We start from the raw sequence: 13,595 nt of genomic DNA, 5'->3' as shown, positions 1-13,595 counted from the left end.
AGAAGCCATAGTGACTGTGTGCATTCATGGTGTGATAATCTTACCTCATATTCTTGTGAGAAGCCATAGCGACTGTGTGCATTCATGGTGTGATAATCTTACCTCATATTCTTGTGAGAAGCCATAGTGACTGTGTGCATTCATGGTGTGATAATCTTACCTCATATTCTTGTGAGAAGCCATAGTGACTGTGTGCATTCATGGTGTGATAATCTTACCTCATATTCTTGTGAGAAGCCATAGTGACTGTGTGCATTCATGGTGTGATAATCTTACCTCATATTCTTGTGAGAAGCCATAGTGACTGTGTGCATTCATGGTGTGATAATCTTACCTCATATTCTTGTGAGAAGCCATAGTGACTGTGTGCATTCATGGTGTGATAATCTTACCTCATATTCTTGTGAGAAGCCATAGTGACTGTGTGCATTCATGGTGTGATAATCTTACCTCATATTCTTGTGAGAAGCCAAAGCAACTGTGTGCATTCATGGTGTGATAATCTTACCTCATATTCTTGTGAGAAGCCATAGTGACTGTGTGCATTCATGGTGTGATAATCTTACCTCATATTCTTGTGAGAAGCCATAGTGACTGTGTGCATTCATGGTGTGATAATCTTACCTCATATTCTTGTGAGAAGCCATAGTGACTGTGTGCATTCATGGTGTGATAATCTTACCTCATATTCTTGTGAGAAGCCATAGTGACTGTGTGCATTCATGGTGTGATAATCTTACCTCATATTCTTGTGAGAAGCCATAGTGACTGTGTGCATTCATGGTGTGATAATCTTACCTCATATTCTTGTGAGAAGCCATAGTGACTGTGTGCATTCATGGTGTGATAATCTTACCTCATATTCTTGTGAGAAGCCATAGTGACTGTGTGCATTCATGGTGTGATAATCTTACCTCATATTCTTGTGAGAAGCCATAGTGACTGTGTGCATTCATGGTGTGATAATCTTACCTCATATTCTTGTGAGAAGCCATAGTGACTGTGTGCATTCATGGTGTGATAATCTTACCTCATATTCTTGTGAGAAGCCATAGTGACTGTGTGCATTCATGGTGTGATAATCTTACCTCATATTCTTGTGAGAAGCCATAGCGACTGTGTGCATTCATGGTGTGATAATCTTACCTCATATTCTTGTGAGAAGCCATAGTGACTGTGTGCATTCATGGTGTGATAATCTTACCTCATATTCTTGTGAGAAGCCGTAGTGACTGTGTGCATTCATGGTGTGATAATCTTGACAAAACTCACTCAAAAGTACCGGTCTGAAATAAAACAAATGACCAAAATGTTAACATAGGCAGTCTCATACCAGTTAAACACTCGGGCCCCACTACATTCAGAATTACACAATCATATGACTAGTTTTATAAAATTTATAAGCCGAAATTAAAAATGATAAATTTACAGAGATTTGTTTACTTTCTTACACTAAAAATTTACTTATTTTTTAGCTTGATCCTACAAACACACATGGATATCTATAGCGGAAATTTCAATTGAATGAACACAGTCTGACATAGCGTGACGATTTTTTGCGTTCACTACGCGATGCAAGCCAGCGTGTGTGACTGTGCTTGAGTAACGCAGAAGCGAATCCAACCATGCCAACACACTTGTGATTGGTTAGTATTGTATCCAAGGTTGTGCGTTTGTTTTGTAGTTTGAAATACACAATACACAATCACGGTTGGATCGAGTACAGCTATTGAAAGCTGTGTTCATTCATTTGAGATTCCCACTATAGAAAGAAGTTACACTTGTGACACGATCTGGTCCATGGGGGCCAAAGGAGGCATTTTTGAAAATTGAGTTACTATAAATATTACCTTACACAAATATTATATACTGAAAACACCAAAGGTCTAGCATACTTGGTTCTAATGTTATGACGTTTTGTTATGTTTATTTTCTTATATATTTTATTGCTTTTTACACCATATTTTTGACTGTATCTCACATTCATATTTGCTGCCTTTGGCCCCCATGGACCAGATCATGTCACATTTTCAATACCAACTACAAAGTTAAAGAATCTGGTTATAACAAGCAAAATTTGATATCAATGTGAGAGAAATAGTGACTGTGAAATTCTGACAAGTGTACTATTTACTGCAAAATTAAGAAAATCTCAATCAAAAATGCCCAGGGGGGTCACTCCCATTGTGGCCTGTACGCCATCCGCGATAATAAAAATGCGTAAAAAGGGTAGTTTTTCATGGGTAGGCACGATACGCGCGTATCGTGTTTAGGGTGTCAAAAACATGCAAAATTGGAAAAAAGGGTGGCAAAATTGCTAATACGCGGAAATGAAATTTAGGGTATGAAATTTGATGCAAGGAATAAAATCCCTGTTTAGGGTGTGAAAACAGGTACGTTTACCTGTTTAGGGTATCGTTTAGCCAAGGGTTAAATCCTTCTTTAGGGTGCAAAAGCTGATTATCGCGGATGGTGTACAGGCCACAATGGGAGTGACTCCCGGGCAAAATTGTAACACAATCATGTACACATCCTTCTTAGGAAGCAGGTAGGAGAAAAGCACGACAACAGGATTTGAGGTTTGGCGCCACCACTGGTTGAAACCCTGCAACTGGCTAGTGCTAGTGATGGGAATATCAAACTCACACATCCTGTTTGAAGAGTGACATGTATACTTAAACATGATATGGAACACTTAATATTAGAAATTATATATCACTCATAACATGACATGAGATTTGAAACAAATTTTCAAATAAATCTTACGTTTTTAAGCTCTGGATTTATAAATATATAGGCCTACAGAGTGTTCTTTTCCTTGATATTGTGTGACAAAATAAACCTGAATCACTCACAAAACATGCATTATGTTAACACATAAAAGTGACATCATGATGTCCCATATGACAAAATAACCGTCGCCGATGTATGTCAAAATTCTGTTAAATCCCAGACTAAATTGTATCTTAACAATTATATAATATACTCTCCATTTATGGTATTGAATTGGAAAGATTCTGACTCACAACTCGGAAGGGGAAGGTAACATATAGTTGCAAAATTGAAAAGAATCTGATTCACCAATCAGAAGGTGAAGACATTAAGCTATATAGTTGCGTATCAAATGCGGTTTAACAAAGTTTTAAAAATAGCCATCAAACTTGTCCACTTTATGGTTATAATTGATTAAATAAAGATCTGGGGTACTTCTACGTTGATATGTATGGGGATGTGACATCACTTTTTACAATAAATCCCTAGATATTAGGGTAGGGTGTTCACCAAAAATCCTTCGATATGGGTCCAGTTTTGAAAAATTGTCCAAAACAGTAAAAATGGGGTGTGTATGTTTTTACAGAAATCTTTGGATGTTGGTCCATGTTGAAACAAATTCACCCCAAAATAACTAAATTTATACATCAGTAAAAATTGCGGTGGCACAACCTGTCCAAATTTTTTTTTTTTTTAAATATTCAAACTAAAAATTTCTAGAAAGTCAACCAGTCATGACCCCACATCATCACATCAATCTGTTGTTGGGTGCAAAACTTCCTCTGTTCGTGTGCCCCCCCCCTGCAAAACATTTTATGTACTTGTGGCCCTTTGTTTTTGTCAAAACAAAACTACTAAGAGCTTTTGCTTTGAACATGGCCAATGACACATAGGAGTTTTTTCCTGCACAATGATGAAGTGTATCTACAGGGTGTCCCAAAAGTCTCGATACCTTTTTAAACCATTGTATCTTTAAGAAGAAATAGTATACAGAAAATATGAAAACATATTTAGAAAGAGTACATTTGGGCAATTTTTTTGTTACCAAACTTGCTAATATTTGCATGTTGTAGCATGAAGATGCGAGCAAATGTTTATCATATTGGAAAATCGTTCTTTCAACCGGAGAAACAAAAACACTTAATTAAATGCAAACGAATTGTCAAATTAACACCCTCTTCTGCATTTGCTCACAATCCTAACAAAGTGACTTGGTAAAGTAATATTCCTTATCTCAAGGATTTTATAATGTTTTGATTGAGTTGATACCCCTATCATTACTGAATTGTCACATTGAAACTCCCCTTTTCAAGTCAGAAGACATTATGCATGAATATAGCGCATATGCAAAAATGGTTAATGGGAACAAATCACCAGGAACATTGTCAAATTGAAACACTATTCCCAACAACTTCACATTATTTTTATTTTGTTCTTCCGTAGTTTGGACTTTGTTTTTGTTTTGCAAGTATATAGTCTATTCGGAATATGTTCAAGATGTCCATCATATAAATTCGCACACTCGCGTACTCTGATGGTGAGGTACTGAATGACGCTTCTGCAAGTGTCTCTTTCAAGTTTTCTTATCTCACTCTTTATGACTTCCTTCAAGTCGGGTATGCTGCGAGGTTTTGTGCTATACACTCGGTCTTTGAGATAACCCCACAGAAAAAAAATCAGGTTGACTTAAATCCGGAGAATGAGGTGGCCATGTTTGATCAGTTTTGAGGAACATGATCTTCTCATGGAAACGATTTTCAAGCCATTGGAGAGTCCTTTGGCTGTGTGTGGAGTCGCACCGTCCTGTTGAAACCATTGTTTTGCTCTGCTACCCCCCCATTCCATTCAAGCGGTTTGTTTTTGCACAGGGCTGACATTTTGTATGCACGAATAAGTGATAAATGGCATTGTATCAATTACATGACTTACAATATTCAACAACAAATTCACATTCTTTGGTTTTATGCCGAAGCGAAATCGGTCAAACTTACTCAAAAGAAGTCAACTCACTGGACATGCTCGAGCACCATCAAAATGCTGCATAAAGACATTGTCAACAAATTCTTTAAGACAGGATCAGTACATGATTCAGTGCGCTATGGACGTAGGAAGACAAGGCGATACACGAAACATTGATGACGTAAGACGTGCTGTATCAGCAAGCCCAAGAAGATTTGTGAGTGTTCAGAAAAGGAATGACTGCTGTATGGTACTACGCGTTATGTGCCTATACATTCATCTAACATTATTTTTAAGTAGGAGGCACAAAAGGGGGCAAGTTTGGTACCAAAAAAATGCCAAAGTGTCTTCTTTCCAAATATGTTTTCAAATTTTTTGTATACCATTTCTTCTTAAAGATACAAAGGTTTAAAAAGGTATCGAGACTTTTGGGACACCCTGTACTTTACTACCTTTTTCCTGGAATGCCTTTCAACCCTTAATTGGGTTATACCTGCAGATTGGGAACCCTTAATGTAAAGGGGTCCACCATGTCTTATTCTAAATTATTTATCTTAATCTAAGTAATTTGACAGTGAAATGACATAACATTGTTGAAATTATCCAAAGACACACATACCCCAGCTAATGTACTTTCCTACTTCTACAATTTCTGAAACACCTTTATATCATCAAATTCCATATGACATATCAATCCGTTCAATTACTTAACACATTTATGACATCAAACGTACTTGACACTCAAACCTTTTCAACTTCCAGCATAGATCCCCCTGTTTGCATAACTTGATATACTTGTGATACATGACACATAAAAAACATTACCAAAGTAGTAATATTCATGTTAAAAACACTGAATCATACATCACACAACACGTTCAACTTTCATCTCATCCGACGTTTTGGGATCAACTTTAGTGCTTAATCATGACACACTTAATTTGTTGACATTGAACATAAGAAATCTGCATGTGGTGGGGTGCTGATTTTGAAAAAGTGGACTTTTTTCCCAAGGGGGGTGGCAATTTTGTGAAAAGTGGACTTTCTTCCCCCCAAATTTGGACCTTTTTTGACAAAAAATGCGTAAAAAAACGGTCTTTTTGTACACTTTGGCAAATTTGGGGGGGGATGCGGACAACCCCCCCCCCCCTGCGTACAGGCCTGTGTGGGACTGAAACTTTAATACTTATAACATTAATGTAAAGTTTCAGTATAAGCTAATACCATCTCAACTCTTGTGGCACTGTTCATTGACCTATCACAAATCATAGCTCAAAATATGACCTCGGGTATGAGTTTTTGTACCAAACATAATCAAAGGTTTCATGTACAAACATATTGAGATCAATGGATTGTGCCCTGAAAGATGATAATGTTATCTTGACAGATGAGAATGTTTCAGATCCTAGTATTTCATCACAGAAGAATTTATTTTGAGAGTTCATCTCAAATTTGGTTATGAACATGATAAAAGTATTTCCTTAAATTTAAATCATATCCATGCACTTACTATATTTTTGGGCCTTTCATGTTAAACTTAAATGGCAACCTTCTTGCTCATCTGCGCCAATTAATTAAATTTTTGAATATAAAAATTTAGATATGGGAATCAAACTGCCAGTTTGAAATATAAATTATGACATTTCCATGCTGTAACATTTTGCAATGAGAACAAAATAAATCTGGTAAATTCAGTTCACTTTGGTTGTGAAAGTTCTTTAAAATGCTACTATGCACTTAGGTGTCAAAACTTGTTTGTCTGTTTTCATGGTATTGAATGAAGGTATGTTTTGCCCTTCAATTTTCAAAACCAACAAAAATAAAAGCGGCTAGGACAGACACATATATGACGTATGAATACAAACACACCCCGGCTGAAATGCACATACATCACACCCACACAATGTACCATCTGTCAAACGGAAAAAAAAAAAGGGGGAATGAGGACAGACATTTAATATCAAAATATCAAACTGTGGACACAATTGGGTTACACCTTGTCAACCATGAACTAACTATATATGCTTACCAATAGAGGACAAGAGTTGTGGACTTTGCATGATTTTGTGAGGTTGGAAGCAGACCATGGATATCCACAGTTGGTTGTGTGTCCACAGTTTATCAGAGTGTAAACAGAAAAATTCCATGTTTGGGCCTTTTTTTTTCTCTGGATCCTTTGCTATTCATGATACCTGATATCAATGGCTCACTTATGTTGGCTAACGACACCCCCCCCCCCATACACACACCCCCACCCCCCACCCCCACACACAAATATTTACCTTGAGAACTTAATTTTGGATGCTCTGGATCCTTTACTGTTCATGGTACCTGATGTCAATGGCTCACTTGTGTTGGCTAACATGTACTTGCCACGGTATGGCCTGAAAAATAAAAACAACACCATAACTATAATCAAATCATTAAGCTTTATTCTCACACAATTACGAGTTTTGAAGGAAGAATTACCACACATAGCTCATTTCAAAGTCGGTGGTGTGATCCACAACTCTCCTAATCCTGGGATTTACTCACAGCTCTCCTGACCAAATATCCTGAACATCAACATGGAATTCAATTTCTAGCCACAATTCAATTATCAAAACTCAAACCTGTAAATATACTCTACGTGTGACTAGATTCTATCAATATCAACATCGCACAAAACATTCCCAGAAATATTTTTATAAATCAATACATATCACAGATGTTATATACGGTAAAACAAGTGGTTTTTTTCACAAAAATATCAGAGCATAATGCATGCTTACACAAGCTTTCAACCTACAGTAAATTAAAGTGAATTAAATTACATGAAGCTTGCACTATAAAATATGGGTATTTTTCTAAATTGATTGGCTGATCATTTAGTAATATCTCATCTACTTAATGATAATGGGCAACATATTGCGTAGCTGACATTTTGAAGGTTTTGATTTAGCAATTATTTAATAAATTATGATCCATCTATGTTGATCAGCTGATCACTTAAGGTTATACGATGTATTGTTGGTCGAAGCAGCAGAAAAAAGGAGTTCACAGCATCTTGTGAATGGTAGTGAGCTTTAGCAAAAATTGCATTGCTCAATTCATAGCGAGCGTGTAGAAGAATTCAAATATCACAGATATACTTTTGTAGGTCCTGTGGTTCTTGAGTTATGTTGTAAAGAGGGCTGAAAAAAAAAACACTTTTGTAAAACGTACATAACTCATTAACAACAATAAATTAAGCAAGTTTTCAAAGTATATGATTTGTTATTTTTCAATAATATATTGATTCAGATAATGAAAATCAATTTTTTTGGCTGCTTCGACCAACAATACCTCGTATACCCTTAATAACAAAATTCTATATTGTATAACAATTTACAACCATATATTGATTAAAAAATATTTTGCAACTGGTGAAGGTTTTTTTAATCATTGTAATATTAATTAATCAATCAATTACTTATTTAAGTGTTCTCTCATTTTAGAAATGGAAGTTATTTTGTTTCCTAATTCCAAGGTCATTTTAAAGGGCAATATTTTGGGTGCTTCTGTGCTCAGCCTTTTAAAGAAGGAATATAGACTGCTGAATTGCTTCATTAATATTGCTACTGAAAAATACAAAACTTAATAAATTATAAAATACAAAAACATTTTTTTTACATTTTGTGACCTTTGGAGGTAAACATAATATGACCTTTGGAGATGCCCTTCATGTGATTTGCTCCTAACTTTAAAATGAATAGGTCTAATTAATTAATTATCAACATTCAAAATATTCCCATAAACATGTACTAACCCACATGCTCTATCATGATTGATACCGATCTTGATCGTACTGAATATGATAATTAGTAAATCCAGTCAGACAAATATAATTTGCTACATTCGAAACTTTCCCACGGTGTAAATTTCAAGACAACTTTCACAACACATTGTTAACAACGTGAAACACAAACAGTGGACTCTTGATTTACAAGTTACTTAAAAAAAATCAAAATATATCATGCTCCTACTGCGTAAATGTAAAAGGGATCATGTTTATCAGTAAAAAATATTATATTAACTCCCATAATATTAATCTTTTACCATGATTAAAGATACATGATTATAATGGTCTATATTTCATGCAAATGATAGTGTTCTTTTGATTTTTGTTTTCTTTTCTTTTTTGTTCAAATTTTTATCATTCTCAAGTTCCATAAAACTTAAATAATATACATCTTTAAAAACACCAACTTTGTTGTTTGGTTTCCACTACCAATAATAAAGATTTATGAAATTTAACTGGGCTATTCTAGTTGAAATCCAATGGAAGACATGACCTTAATCTCCCACACAGGGGGTGTAGATTTCAAATGAAGTCACCCATTCAGGTAGTGCTATTTGAAATTCACACTCCCTGTGTGGAAGATTAAGGTCGTGTCTTCCATAGGGGAACAGCCCATTCTACCTATTTTGTATATAAACACAGCACAAGAAATAAGTCCCCCTCCCAACATTTCGTCATAACATTACAAGGTTTCATTTTGTACCAATAAAACTAACTTTGAAATAATTATATGACAGTTTACTAATGAAAGTGAAAATGAAAGATGTCCATGACTTCAGGGCTGAATGAGCCCAAATTAAAAGACAAAAACTGCCTTTTTAAAAGTCACAAAGTAGGTCTATGCTTGTCACAAAAGTTGATTCATGGCTTGTTACTAATGGAAAAACCCATGTGGTTAAGTACAGTTTAAAATCCTCACCAAGGGAACATTTACTCTAATGTGTATCGATTCTTGATCATTCAGCCATGCACAGCCATGCAAATCTCCTTCTTGGAGCAGAGTTCAGCACAAGTCGTGTTCACATTTTGAGTTACACCTGGCGTAAACTTACGCTAACATTGATCAAAATTCCACAAATATTTTCCCTACTCCTACCGCGTGTCCACACCTAGCCTACTCCTAGCAGTACGCCGACTAGTTCCACCAATCATTCACTTCTGGTCGGCGTAAACATTGGCTACCACTTCCGGTGTTTCTGTGACCTTTATCAACCACGCGATATGTAATTTCTTAGTTCTGACCAACAAAAGGTCAAACTTACTCCGGGTGCCAGGCGTAATCTGCGTTTACATTGCAACTTACGCCTGGCGGAGGTTACACCCAGCTCGCTACTCCTGACTTTTGTCAGGAGTAAATCGTCAGACGTACACCTGGCGGAACTTACGCTGACCATCGTTCACACTGCACCTACTCCTGGCAGCGCCTACCGCTACTCCTAGCAACTTGCGCCGACCAAGTTCCGCCGGGCGTACGTCCGGCAATGTGAACACGACTACAGTGAGTTAAGATGAGCAGTCCCATGCATTCCTTGTCCCAATACACCTTTCAGTTAACAAGTATAGGCTTACTTTGTGACTTTTGGAAACGGCCGTTTTTGTCTTCAATTTGGGCTCATTCAGCCCTGAAGTCATGGACATCTTTCATTTTCACACAGCACTTAGTAAACAGTCATATAATTATTTCAAGGTTTTATTTTACGACGTTATGACTCGATTTTGAGAGGAGGACATATTTCTTGTGATTTGTTTATTATTTGCTTCCATGTATACAGTATTTGTACAGGATCCATTATCTTCAAATGTTTGTTTGTTTGTTTGTTTGTATACTTACACATATTTCCATCGTCTTCCAATAACCAGTACAGCCAGGACCAGTACTATGATAAAGAGTACTACTAATACAACACTGATGCCAACAATTAAACCTGTTTGGTCTGATGCTGTAAGAAAAACCCACAAAACAGAGAAAAATTGTGATTTCAGTCATTTACACTTGCATAGGTTGATTAACAACCTGGTTATAGATTAAAGTATGTTTATATCTAGGCCTATATCTTTTAAAGGAACACTCTGGCAATCACAACATTATGCCTTAAGGTTACACGAAGAAACGTATAAAAAACGTATAAAAGACGTATAAAGTTGTTCTCTAAAACCGCGTTTTCTCAGCAATCAAATATCGCAGTGAGTCAAATGTTGGTGCATGGATGTATCTTAACATTATTTTTGTGTGTTTATACAAATTTTTAGAATCCGTTTGAAAATCCTTTGTTTAAATCATTTTTACGCACCATGTTCACAAGATCAAAAACACGTTCCATGCAGTTTTTTCAAATATTATCCGTATAAAACTACGCCGAGTGATTGTTTTCTCCTTTTTGTATTGTACTACAAATCGACAAAAGAAATAATGTTGCCATGGGGAAGAACCAAAAACAGTACAGATTAAATTTTATTAGCCCGTTTTTGGGAACAATTTTCGAGAATCTTGTACCACAAAACACTGTTATGTTACATTATCGATATCTGGATTGTGGAACATTGATTTTGATTTCTAACTGCCTACATTATTTCTCAAAAGTATGTCGATTCCTTTACCATTTGAATTTCACTCCAAATATAAGCTACTTTTGGAAAAATCGAGGTTTTCGCCATCGATACCCCCGACATTTACAGCGGTGATAAGATTGTTTATCATAAGAGCCTGGTATGCACTATTCCATACTAGTCAGTTTGAGATCAATCGATTTCACAGATCACTCAGTAGCTCAATCGGTTAGCGCTCAGACTCACGTTCGACTATATAATACTATAGTTTTGAGCTGGAAAACTTTGGTGCGTGTTCGAGTCCCTATGTGGTCCATTCCATCTATTTTATTTATTTTTTCTCCCACTTTTTTTTTTTTCTTGTTCGCTTCTTTCTTTCTGACTGCAGCGATTGATTGTTTTTGCCCGTTTTTTTTTTCATTATATAATTTAGAAATTTTTAGGCTATACTAGTCTAATAGGCGCGGCATATGAATATATTTTTACAAATTAGATTAACAAAATATTGGTTGTTGGTTTTGTTACTGTTGTTGTATTTATGGTTGTAGGCCTATATATTGCATAATCAGGGTATAAATAGGCATACTAGGCCTTTTATAGCCTATAGAAGCAAGTTGATTTATTTCACGACAGATATCATCCAGGATAATTTTAAAATTGAAAATTTAGAAAATCCAAAGGAAAATTGCCGAAACGGCTGCCCACAATCACCCCCCCATCAGCCCATATGGTCCTATCATGGTCGCCTTCCCTATCCCTGCAACATATAGGATGACTCACGAGCAGCGGTTTGTCCGTGGCCCTAGTTCAGATTGAAACACTATTGTGCGCGTGAGTTCATTCTTTTCTGCATGGCTGTTTCCATTATTAACTTACGCCCCTCTGGAATCAAGCCTTGAAAATCAATTGTATTTAACCTTAAATGTTAGAATAATAATTATCAAGCACAAATCACATGGTATTATTTAAAACAAACTCATATTGACCTTAAAAACAAATAAAAACAGCCGTCTCTCACCACGCGATATTCAAATTTTGCCGGGCACTGATATCACCAGTGGCAATGACGTCCCAGTAACACAATGAAGGCTGATGACAATTGAGCACAAATAACCATCACTTTATTGCCACAGGCAATTTTGGCGTGGGAATTTTTAATATCGCATGTTGAGAGCCGGCTGTTTTTATTAATTTTCTGTTGCATCTAAATTGATCAAAAACACAAAATGATTAATTTCTTTTTCCACCTCACAAGATACAACATGGACAAAGGATGATTTCCTTCCTTACAAGTTTTTGGTAAAAATGAAGCAAAAATAGACATGTTTTGAGTAGGTACTTGACTTCAATGGTTAACATTTCATGTACAATCAAAAGCTGTTTAGGCATTCATCATTTAAATATTGAAATTGACCAAAAACATAAAATGTATGATTTAATTTCTTTTTCCATCTCACAGGATATAACATGGATAAAGGAAGATTTCTTACTCAAATGTTGGTAAAAATGAAGCAAAAATACACATGTTCTGAGTTGGGGTACTAGACTAGAAGACTTGAACAGTTAAAATTTCATATACAATAAAACATTGGACCATTTAATACTCAACTTACGTAGTTGGATCGGTGGTGAGAACTCTGTGTCTGAATAACCATTGCTTGAAAAGCCTCTAAACTGGTAGCTGCAAAAATGAACATAATGTATCAAATAAACATTCTTTTGATCTGAGCTGGAAAATACTTTGTTTGCAATTTTCATTTTGCTGGTAAACTGCATATTTCAATATATTTTATCATTTGTGACCAATATGGTCCATGGGTGCCAAAGGTGGCAAATTTGAAATTGAGATAAATGTAAAAATATGGAGTAAAAAATTAAAAAAATACATAAGAAAATAGACATCAAAAAACTTCATAACTTATACTAGACATTTGGTGTTTTCAAATGCGGACTCCTGAATGGATTTTGAGGACATAAAATGGGTTCTCATGAGCTAAAATGGGCCTTTGTTTGCCCCCTTCTCCTCTGCATCTGGGACTATGTAACATGCACTAACAGGTGGCAGTATTTACAAATTTAGTAAGTTTTTAAAAAAATCCACTTCTCTTGTTCTTATCAAGTGCTCAACATGTCCAATCTAATATCTGGCAGCTATTTCAAATCATGGGCCTTCTTGGCCTGAACCACAATAGCTGCCATTTGTACTTGTGTTCTTATCAAGTGCCCAGCAACCCCCTCCCCCAATTTAACATCTTGCAGCTATTAGCTGCTATTGCAAATGGAGCATTCTTGGACTGAACCACAATAGCTGTCCTTTGTTATGTGTGTTCTTATCAAGTGTTCAACATGCCCAATCTAATACCTGACAGCTATTAGCTGCTATTGCAAATGGAGCATTCTTGGACTGAACCACAAAAGCTGCCCTTTGTTATGTGTGTTCTTATCAAGTGTTCAACATGCCCAATCTAATACCTGACAGCTATTAGCTGCTATTGCA

At 36.0% G+C, this 13,595-nt stretch overlaps 1 protein-coding gene across 1 annotated transcript in view; it reads right to left on the bottom strand.

Annotated features, from left to right (window-relative positions):
• Positions 1-13,595, bottom strand: part of LOC140165895 (tyrosine-protein phosphatase 10D-like) — an 86,344-nt gene that overhangs the window by 34,787 nt on the left and 37,962 nt on the right. The window contains exons 11-14 of the mRNA XM_072189240.1: positions 12,712-12,779; positions 10,383-10,491; positions 7,014-7,115; positions 1,205-1,286 (exon numbers count right to left, since the gene is read on the bottom strand). Coding sequence (XP_072045341.1) covers positions 1,205-1,286; positions 7,014-7,115; positions 10,383-10,491; positions 12,712-12,779 — 361 coding nt within the window. The remainder of the gene's footprint in view (positions 1-1,204; positions 1,287-7,013; positions 7,116-10,382; positions 10,492-12,711; positions 12,780-13,595) is intronic.

The sequence above is a fragment of the Amphiura filiformis genome, chromosome 12 (assembly GCF_039555335.1).
Source record: "Amphiura filiformis chromosome 12, Afil_fr2py, whole genome shotgun sequence".
In the NCBI taxonomy this organism is placed as follows: domain Eukaryota; kingdom Metazoa; phylum Echinodermata; class Ophiuroidea; order Amphilepidida; family Amphiuridae; genus Amphiura; species Amphiura filiformis.
Note: the sequence above shows the minus strand (reverse complement) of the source record. Positions and strands in the feature narration are given on the sequence as shown.